At 45.8% G+C, this 11189-nt stretch overlaps 1 protein-coding gene across 1 annotated transcript in view; it reads right to left on the reverse strand.

Annotated features, from left to right (window-relative positions):
* KIF18B (kinesin family member 18B) overlaps positions 1-8760 on the reverse strand; it is a 28608-nt gene extending 19848 nt beyond the window's left edge. The window contains exons 1-3 of the mRNA XM_053361604.1: positions 8567-8760; positions 1593-1923; positions 1076-1233 (exon numbers count right to left, since the gene is read on the reverse strand). Coding sequence (XP_053217579.1) covers positions 1076-1233; positions 1593-1911 — 477 coding nt within the window. The 5' untranslated portion in view covers positions 1912-1923; positions 8567-8760. The remainder of the gene's footprint in view (positions 1-1075; positions 1234-1592; positions 1924-8566) is intronic.
* Between the last annotated feature and the right edge of the window lie 2429 nt (positions 8761-11189).

Genomic DNA, 11189 nt, shown 5'->3' on the forward strand with positions numbered 1-11189 from the left:
CTTTGATGTGCTTTCGAACTGCTAGGTTGGCAGGAGCAGGGACCGAGCAACGGGAGCTCACCCCGTCGCGGGGATTCGAACCGCCGACCTTCTGATCAGCAAGTCCTAGGCACTGTGGTTTAACCCACAGCGTCACCCGCGCCCCTTATTGTTCCAGAGGTTCCTCTAAATCAGAAGTATTGCCTTCTGCAAATGGAAAGTGCTGTTTTACTGGCACATGGTTATTTGTCACAGCCCCCAAAAGGTGTCCCTCTTGTGTCAGAGACGTAGCGTCTTACCCATATGCAAAATTAATCAATAGATTAATCGATTTAGTCATCATTTAAAATGCCTTTAATCAGGTTGCAGCCCCAGGAGAGAAAACACGCACAAGACATTTTTGATTGTAGCTAAGCTGGTATGAAACTTGCCTTCAGTGCCTTGATAACACATAGAATCATAGAACTGGAAGAATGGAAGGGACCCGTGGGTCATCTAGTCCAACCCCCTGCAATGGACATTTTCCTGCATTGGACCCCATCTGAACTATACATTTAAATGAGCATTATGCCACTTTAAAAAGTCACTTCCTTCCCCCCTAAGAATCCTGGGAACTGGAGTTTGTTGACGGTGTTGAGAGTTGTTAGAAGACCCCTATTCCCCTCCCAGAGCTACAATTCCTGGACTAGTTTAACAATCAATTGCTCTTCTAATAAATAAACAAAAATAAAATAAGCCCAACACTTTTAACAGGCTATAAGATTATTTAATGGCCAAAGGCGTGGTTAAAGAGGAATGTTTTTCCTGGCGCTTAAAGGCGTGTAATGACGCCACCAGGAGAGCCTCTCTGGGGAAAGCGTTCCACAGGCGGGGAGCCACCACAGAAAAGGCCCTGTTCTCACATATCGCTAATTCAGGCAGTCTTTCTGAAGAGAACAAGACCAAGGGCAAACCCAGAATTTCCCCTTGCCTATCTGTATGTGTGGAGGTCAAACTGCAAAACTGGGTTCCTGCTAGGGGCGGTCTGACCTCTGCTATGAACACTGCATCTCTCTGCAGCCTAAGGTAGAAAGAAGCTGTAAGAAATGGGCGGTACCTCCTGGTAGGAGACGAGGACCTCGCAGTGCTTCTCCTCCTTCCTGGCCTCTATTTGCTTGTATAGCTCTTCCATGGTGAAGTACATGATGCCCGGTTCCTTCTCTGATCCCAGCATGGTGTGGGTCTTCCCTGCACCCGTCGCACCGTAGGCAAACACTGGAAGAGAAGGAGGGCACAGCCACTGAGTCAGCCCCTAAGGATCAGGGATGTGCATTGAACCACCTGGATCATTAACAGATGCTGGAAGGCCGTTCAAATCCTGGGGCCAATGTACAGTGGTACCTTGGTTCTCAAACTTAGTCCGTTCCAAAACCAAAGCGTTCCAAAACCAAGGCGCGCTTTCCCATAGAAAGTAATGGAAAACGGATTCATCCGTGCCAGACTTTTAAAAACAACCCCACATTGGGAACCACGACTCTAGCCTTCATCTATGGTGTCAGGCCACAGCACGGCCTTGAAGATTGCCTGTCTTGACGGCAGAGCCATGAAAAGCCCCACCCCTTCAGCCTCCTTACCCGAACAGTTGTAGCCATTCAGAACACCGTCCAGGATCTCTTTGGTCGTATTCTCAAACACCTCTGCTTGGGTAGCGCTCTCGCCGAACACCCGGTCAAAAGCGAACGTCAGGTTCTTGCCTTTCCTTTTCGACGGAGGGTCCTGAGCTTGGGCGAAGACCCCCGGCGGGCTGGGTTCCTCGGGATCAAACACCAACATACAGTCTCCAACCACCCGCACCACGCTTTGGCGGTTCCCCTCCCGCTCGCGGGGGGTCTGCGGCCGCACCCGCACCACTACCGCCACGCTGCCCTCTCCGGCGGGCGAGACGTGCGCCATGGCTTCAGGGCTCTGTGTCAAAGAGAGGACATTTGTAAAAAACAAAAACAAAACCAGAAGCATTTTTGTTAGGGATTGTAGGACAAGACCTGCCGAGAAAAACAATTTATTTATGTATGCTACAACAGCGGCAAGAGTCTTGATAGCACAAGGATGGAAGAATGAACAAATCCCAACGAAAGAACAGTGGCAAGAAAAACTGACGAGTTATGCAGAGCTGGCTAAATTGACATATAAATTGCGGGACAAGGACAACTGTGGCTTCAAGGAAGAATAGGAGCTTCTAAAAAGACAACAAAATGAACTGGACTCCTTGGCAGGTTTTGAATAAACATACACCAATATATTGGTTGATAACATGTTAGATAGATAATGTAAGAATATGTAAAATTTTATAACATGCAGAGAATAACATGTGCTGAGAAATGAGAGAGAGGAGCTGAGGGAAATCTTTGTGGTGGGAGAGGAGGGACGGATGAAAGGGAGGGGGGAAAGGGGAAAAAATAATGTACAGTGGTACCTCGGGTTAAGTACTTAATTCGTTCCGGAGGTCCGTTCTTAACCTGAGACTGTTCTTAACCTGAAGCACCACTTTAGCTAATGGGGCCTCCCGCTGCCGCCGCGCCACCAGCACATGATTTCTGTTCTCATCCTGAGGTAAAGTTCTTAACCCGAGGTACTATTTCTGGGTTAGCGGAGTCTGTAACCTGAAGCGTATGTAACCTGAAGCGTATGTAACTCGAGGTACCACTGTATGTGATTATATGGTTTGATAATTTGTTATGTTGAAATTGCTAATAAAAATATTTTTTTAAAAAGAGGGGGGGGGACAGGAGCAAGTCAACATGTGCAGCACCGGAGTCTTCACATCCATGTTGATTCTGAGCACTGAGCAGGTGCTGAATTACTCTTGAAGAAACTCTGCAAACTGGGCCACATCCACATTCCACCTTTAAAACAGTATCGTACCACTTTAAAAAGATAGGGCTTCCCCCAAGACTCCTGGGAACTGTAGAGTGTTGAGTGTTATTAAAGGTAAAGGTACCCCTGACCATTAGGTCCAGTCATGACCGACTCTGGGGTTGCGCGCTCATCTCGCTCTATAGGCCGAGGGAGCCGCTGTTTGTCCGCAGACAGCTTCCGGGTCCTGTGGCCAGCATGACTAAGCCGCTTCTGGCGAAACCAGAGAAGAGCACGGAAACGCCGTTTACCTTCCCGCCAGAGCAGTACCTACTTATCTACTTGCAGTTTGACATGCTTTCGAACTGCTAGGTGGACAGGAGCAGGGACCGAGCAACAGGAGCTTACCCCGTCGTGGGGATTCGAACCGCTGACCTTCTGATCAGCAAGCCCTAGGCTCAGTGGTTTAGACCACAGTGCCTCCCATATTCCCCCAAGTCACTGGTTTTCAGCCAGTGTGCCGTGGCACCCTGGGGTGCCTTGAATGATGGTCAGGGGTGCTGTGGGCAACACTGGCCTCTGTCGTTCTTTCCTTCCCTCCCTCCTCTGATGCCCTCTCGCATCTTTGCCTCCCAAAGGCGTGTCCAGCTGTTCGTTGCAGCAGCCACGGCTACAGGCTCCCCAGGCAAATGGTGCCTCTGGGGCTGGCCATTGGGTGCTGATGCCAGGAGCTGAGAGGCCTCGGAGCAAGCAGGGAAGTGGGTGAGGAAGTCCAGCCAGCCAGTCTGCCTGCCCTTGCTGTTGGGAAATGGACAGACAAGTGGGAGGCCGGGCAGGCAGGCAGGCACTGAGCTGGCCTTTCTTGTGCTTGCTGTGTGCAAGGCCTGCCTGGGAGCTGAGTGCCCGGTGCTGAAAGAGAGCCTTTCCGCCATGCAGGCCTGACAGCGCCTGCTGCCGCCACCCAAACTAAGGGGCTGGCCTCACCTTTGGTCAGTCTCCATTGGGCCACTAAGGCTGGGGACATCCTTTTCCCAGGCTCCTATGGTGCGGCGTGAGGAGGTGGTGGTGGGAGCAGCTCAGAGGACTCCCAAGGAAGAAGAAGAAGAAGAGTTTGGATTTGATATCCCGCTTTATCACTACCCGAAGGAGTCTCAAAGCGGCTCACAATCTCCTTTCCCTTCCTCCCCCACAACAAACACTCTGTGAGGTGAGTGGGGCTGAGACTTGAGAAGTGTGACTGGCCCAAGGTCACCCAGCAGCTGCATGTGGAGAGGTGGGGAAGCGAACCCGGTTCACCAGATTACAAGTCCACCGCTCTTAACCACTACACCACACAAGGAGAGGGGAGGAGGCTGAGGGAACCCTCCACAAGGGAAGGTGTTCAAAAAAAGGGTGAGAGGCTGCCAGCTCTGTAGGCAAAGGGTGACATAACTGGGCTCCTGAGCCCCATGGGGGTGCCGCAGAAAGAACCTAGTTGGTCAAGGGAGCCGTGGACTCAAAAAGGTAGAAAACCTCTGCCCCATTTGGTTTAACAATCCATAATTCTTCCCAGGGAACTGTCGGAATCAAGCCTTAGTCAGAGGAATTTGCACTCTCCAGGCACCCGGCTTGAGTTCCTTGTTGACCTCCCCGTCTGCGACTCCCGGCAAGATCAGGCGAGATCTCAATCGGCGATCCTCCTCTAACGTGAGAAGAACACACCACTCCTCCCCTGCCATCCCCAGGGAGGGGAGAGAGACAGACAGAAATGTATTTACATGCCTTTATTTCTGTCCTTCCAGCAGTACAGAGAAACGTGTCTGCACTCTCTTAACACCAACAGCAGAGAGAGAATAAACTCCTCCCATGTACTTCCAGTACAGGTCATGTGACACTCTGAGCTAACATCCGGTGCTCAGTGGTGTGAATAGACTGTTCCTTTGTTCCCACGGAACAGTCCCAGACATCAACATCCTGTTTGGCTTTCCAGCCACCTGGAGCTCACTGCTGCATTGCTCCTTTTTCGTAACAGGAACTACAGTCATACCTTAGGTTGAATGCGCTTCCGTTTGAGCATGTTTGAGTTGTACTCCGCGGCAACCCGGAAGTAACGGAGTGTGTTACTTCCAGGTTTCGCCGCTTGCGCATGCACAGACGCTCAAAATGACGTCACGCGCATGCGCAGAAGCGGCGAAAAGCGACATGCGAGTGCGCAGACGTGCTGTCACTAGTTACGTTTGCTTCTAGATGCGAACGGGGCTCCGGAACGGATCCCGTTCATATCTAGAGGTACCACTGTATAGGAATTATAGCTCTGGGAGGGAACAATGCCAGTGGTCAACAAAAGAGGTTTAAAGACTGTCTCAAGGCAATTTTTAAAAAAACGTAGTATAAACACCAACAATTGGGAAACACTGGCCTGTGAGCGCTCCATTTGGAGAACAGCCTTTACCAAAGGTGTCATGGGCTTTGAAGACGCTTGAACTCAGGACGCAAGGGAGAAACGTGCTAAGAGGAAGGCACACTTGGCAAATCCACACCGTGATCAATTCCTGCCTGGAAACCTATGTCACCCACTGTGGAAGGACATGTGGGTCCAGAATTGGCCTCCACAGTCACTTAGGGACTCATTGTTAAAATCGTGTTTATGGAAGACAATCTTACTCAGCTATGAATGATCACCAAACAAGAAGGAGTCGTCACCTAACAAAAGGGAAAGCCATGATTGCTTATAGTAGTATGATACTTCTGTAAATGTATGATGCAGTTGGGAACCCTCGGGACATGCGTACACGAGTCAACCTAAGTTTGCATAAGGAGATGATGGTGAGATAAACAAATTGCAATTTCATATGCCATCTATTCATTCACAGAGAAAAACAATTCTGCTCCAATAAGCAGGGAAGTAGCAAATAACCAGCCACATGTCAGCCAACCACCTAACTCTCCTCGGAGTCCTTCACAATGTCTCAACAACCTTCCTGAAGTTCAGAGCCCAGCAACTGAACACAGGATGATAAATTTGTCTTCCTTTAATGCTACTAAGGCAACAAATTTACAGCCCTGTTCAGCCACATGGGATTAACGGCCAAAGGCACTCATTGATTGATTGTACTGGCTAATCAATGCATTCATTTGTTGCAAGATTATAAATGTGGGTTTTAATAACAGCTGTCCTCTCTGAAAAGAGCAATCACTTCTGACGGCTTTGTAGTAAGGCAGTGCCTTCACTTCTACTTCGGGATTCAGGCCAGGTTCACAAAATCGTTTCCAAAGGGCTCAATTTATGTCTTAAGGGACAGATCGGAACAGATCAGAAACATCCTGAAACTGAGGGAAATGGGAAATGTCTAGCGGGGGCCACACGTGGTTGAAAGGCAGTGCTGTGCAAAGTCACCATTTAGCAATTCTGAGAACTGCAAATCTAACATTTTGGAATTCCTTTCAAGGGGAAAGCCGAAAACAAAGAAGTCTAATGGATTAATACTCTGAATCATTGCTTTCAAAATCTATTCATCAAACCTGTTATATATATATATATATATATGGGGAGGGGCGCTGTGGGTTAAACCATAGAGCCTAGGACTTGCCGATCAGAAGGTCGGCGGTTCGAATCCCCGCAACGGGGTGAGCTCCCTGCTCCTGCCAACCTAGCAGTTCAAAAGCACGTCAAAGTGCAAGTAGATAAATAGGTACCGCTCCGGCGGGAAGGTAAACGGCATTTCCATGCGCTGCTCTGGTTCGCCACAAGCGGCTTAGTCATGCTGGCCACATGACCCAGAAGCTGTACGCTGGCTCCCTCGGCCAATAAAGCGAGATGAGCGCCGCAACCCCAGAGTCAGTCATAACTGGACCTAATGGTCAGGGGTCCCTTTACCTTTACCTATATTCTGGTTTTCTACCACTATCTGTTGTTATATTTTGGCATGGCCTATCATATTTAACAGAGGGAATATGAGCAGCACGTTTTTGGAATTACAGAAGTTGGAAGGGACCCTAAGGGACATCTAGTCCAACCCCCTGCAAGGCAGGAATATGCAGCTGTCCATTACGAGGATTGAACCTCCAACCATGGCATTATCAGCACCGCACTTTAACCAACTGAACTATCCACATCTTAAACTGCATTTGATTCTTGTTCTTATTATTTATATTTTAAGCTGTTGTGGCCTGAGCCAACATCACTGTGTGATGGGGGCCGAATAGACAAGGCTGCAATCCTAAACCCACTTACCGGGAGTAAGCCCCATTTAATTCAATAGGGTTTACTTCTGATAAGATATTCTTAGGGTTGCAATGTCAGTAAGTAAATAAATAAAAAGCATTTTTTGTATGGCAGTCATGTTTTTAGCAGTGGTGCAGAGGACTGCAACAAGATTAGCAAAAATCAAGTATCTGCTAGAGTAAAGCTATCATTGGATAAAATACATTTGCCTCTGCATTTAAAAATACCAGGGGACTGGGAATAGTAATAGTAATTTATTTGTACCCCACCCTGGAATGATCCTGTACCAAGTTGGCCAAGTCAATATAGATTAGTTCAGTCCTTCATTCTTTAAAATTAATAAGCTGGTATCAGGATATTTTCATATGTTCGCAAATGGAAGGGAAACAAGAACATACAGGTGTTGTGTTTTACACTAAGGGGCAAAGAGCAGCTTGAGTGTGGAGAATTATGTGGACTGGGAAAACAGCGTAAGAGGGGAAAGTTAACCCTCTCATTCGCTGAACCTGGGTCCTAATCTGAACCCCCTATCTCAGGGCAGCTAATAACATTTATAAAAACAGGCAAGCCAAAAAGCCCCAGGAGATCCTGTTCACAGTTCTCCCACGACAGTTTGGCTTGAAATGTATATTATATTTGATGTGTGGTAAACATTCTAAACGCAGACTGTGGTCTGTGGTGCTCTGTTCAGAAAAGCCAAGGAGATGTTGCGGAACAGCCACAAAATAAATATATATATACACACACACACACACATACTGGATTTGTTTCTTCTGAAGACAGAAATAAGAGGCTATTTTGAGGATGGTCAGATCAAACAGGCTAACAAGGCTAATTTCCCCCTTAGAGGGGCAGTAACCAGCAACTTGGCCTGGGGCACGATTTTCTTTTTCATATGTCACTAGTTTTTACAACAATCCCCATGCAAGAGGGGTTGGGGGAATACTCATTTTTAAATTCATATTTAACCCAGGAGCAAAAATGAGTGCTTGTTCAGCATAGAACAACCCCCTACCCCCGCAAAAAAAAAAGATTATTACACGATCCACTGAGATTCCTGGCAATGTTCAAGTGGTCTCAGGCTCAGGGAGCTTGAGAACCTGTTTTATAATATTGTTTTGCGGTTGTGAAAGACGGTCTGTTGGATCCCTCGCCCCTTGGTGAGGTCTTCATGCAAAGCCCCTCCCATTAGTTGCCAACGTTTTAACCAGCCCCTGCTCCTATACCTTTAAACGGCAGCTTGAATACCAAGAGCCTGCCGGGGAGTTTTCTTTCTTTCTTCACAACATGGAGATCCAACAAGGGCAGGATGATCCCCAGACATTGATAGATCTCCACGCTGTATAAAACTTCCCGATCTGTTTTCTGCGCATTGCAGCCGCCGAAGGCACTAAAAGCAGGAAAGGCTGTTCAGTTGCAAGATAATTCTCGTACCGTGTGGTCACCAGACAGAATCCTCTATTATATACAGTATATTTTTCTCTCCCCACCCCCGGCAATAAAAATCAAGCACCCCTAAACACGCGCCACATTCTTTCTAGGTCCCCTTACCGAGATCCTGCACGCAGTTCTGCCTCCTTCGACTCGCCAGTTCAAATCTCCCGGCCACGCCCCTTCGCCCGCTTCCCATTGGTGGACTGGCCTACCACGCGCGCCTCTGGGCTTCTTCTAATTGGTCAGTCTGTTCCTTTGGCGAGGACAAAAATACTGTAGAGGCGGCCGGCCTTTCGCTATGAATGCTGGGAGTAGTAGTTCTGGTTAGGCTGGGGGGGATGCGAGGGAACTGCTGAAGCTGGCTTTTTGCTGCAACCTGTAGAAAAACAGTAGTGTAATAGGAATTTTGAGGTCTTAGTTATATGGTAGTGTTCATAAGTGTACCAACCAAGCACGTACATAGATCAGCACAGGAAGACCGACCTGGAACCATTTTTGATTCCCAAACTGCCCTATACTGACCAAATGTTTTCTCTGCAAGGTCAAAGGAAAATGGAAAAGCCTCCCCATTGTCTTTTCCTTCACAAACCCTGTCTTTCTTTTTTTAAAAAAATATTTTTTATTGATTTTAACATATAAATTATAAAACGTACCACACAACTTTATCACTTATACAATCTTTTTAGACTTCCATCAGCAACTCTGGAAATCCACCGTTATAATCACTTCTTCTGCATTACTCAGTTTTATATTACCTTTAAATCTCTTAACAAATCATCCTCCGCTTTATCCATATTTGTAATAACTCCAATAATACTCCTCACAAAACTTCTTGGAAACCTACAAGCGTCGTCTGATCTTCACAAATACTTTTCAAATAGTCCGTAAATTTACTCCAGTCTTCTGTGAATTTCTGGTCGCGCCGATTTCAAATCCTTCCTGTTAGTTTATCCAGTTCTGCATAGTCTATTAATTTCTTTTTTTTATAAATTTTTTTATTGCTTTTTTCCAGAATCTAAATCCATCATCAATAACACAACAAAAGCGGTTTTACAGAAAGAAAAAGAAATTAAACAAGAAAAAATTCATTTTTCGAAGTCTTTTTTTTTTTTTCCATCATCCACTGGACTTCCCCATCTCCTCCATCCCTGCATTCTTTATAATAAATATAAACAGCAAATTAATACCTTGTTTCCTGTGTTTTTGTATTTTCATCTAATTATTCACTCTGAAATTAAAACTTTTCTCAATCATTAACTTTGTTTCTATCATCTCCGAATTTCAATACTGAAGCATATTTACCTCAAACCTTAGCAAATTTTTAACATTCATATATCTTATAATGTTTTTGTAAATAGTCCTTAAATTTTTTCCAATCCTCTTCCGCAGCCTCTTCTCCCAGGTCTCGGATTCTGCCAGTCATTTCGGCTAGTTGCATATAGTCCATCAGTTGTGTGTGCCATTCTTCCAGTGTGGGTAGCTCCTGTGCCTTCCAGTATTTAGCTATGAGAATTCTTGCTGCAGTCGTTGCATATAGAAAGAAGGTTCTGTCTTTCTTAGGTATCCTCTGGCCCACAATGCCCAAGAGGAAGGCCTCTGGTTTCTTCTGAAAGGTATACTTAAATACCTTTTTCAACTCGTTATAAATCATTTCCCAGAAGGCCTTCACCCTCGGGCATGTCCACCAGAGGTGGTAAAAAGTTCCTTCAGCCTCCTTACATTTCCAACATTTATTATCAGACAAATGGTATATCTTTGCAAGTTTGACTGGGGTCATGTACCACCTGTACATCATTTTCATAATATTTTCCTTTAAGGCACTACATGCCGTAAATTTCATACCGGTGGTCCATAACCTTTCCCAGTCCTCAAACATAATGTTGTATCCAATATCTTGTGCCCATTTTATCATGGCTGATTTGACTGTCTCATCTTGAGTATTCCATTTAAGCAGCAAGTTGTACATTCTTGAAAGCACTTTCGTCTTAGGTTCAAGTAATTCTAGTTCTAATTTTGATTTTTCCACCTGGAAACCAATTTTTTTATCTTTTTTAAAGATCTCTAAAATTTGGGCATAGTGAAACCAGTCTCGCACCTTCCCTTTCAATTTTTCAAAGCTCTGCAACCTCCAAGTGTCACCCACTCTTTCTATTATTTCACAGTATTTTGCCCAGCCACCCCCCATATTAAGTATTTTTGTGGCTTTAGCCTCCATCGGTGATAACCACCTCGGAGTCTTGTTTTCAAATAAGTCCTTGTATTTAGTCCAGACAGAAAACAGAGATTTCCTTACAATATGGTTTTTAAACAACTTATGAGACTTTACCTTGTCGTACCACAAATATGCATGCCACCCAAAAGCATTGTTGAACCCTTCCAGATCTAGGACATCAGTGTTTTCTAGCAAAAACCAATCTTTCAGCCAGCAGAGGGATGCAGCTTCATAATACAACCTTAAGTCCGGCAGGGCAAAACCCCCTCTTTCCTTTGCATCTGTTAATATTTTAAATTTTATTTGGGGCTTTTTGCCCTGCCAGACAAACTTCATAATGTCCCTCTGCCACTTTCCAAAACATTCCACTCTGTCCACGATCTGTAGGGTCTGGAACAGAAACAGCATTTTTGGCAATACATTCATCTTTACTGCTACAATTCTTCCCAACAAGGAAAGTTTCAATCTTGACCAGATTTCTAGATCCTTTTTAATTTCAGACCAACATTTTTCATAATTATCTTTAAA

The sequence above is a fragment of the Podarcis raffonei genome, chromosome 13, assembly GCF_027172205.1.
Source record: "Podarcis raffonei isolate rPodRaf1 chromosome 13, rPodRaf1.pri, whole genome shotgun sequence".
In the NCBI taxonomy this organism is placed as follows: domain Eukaryota; kingdom Metazoa; phylum Chordata; class Lepidosauria; order Squamata; family Lacertidae; genus Podarcis; species Podarcis raffonei.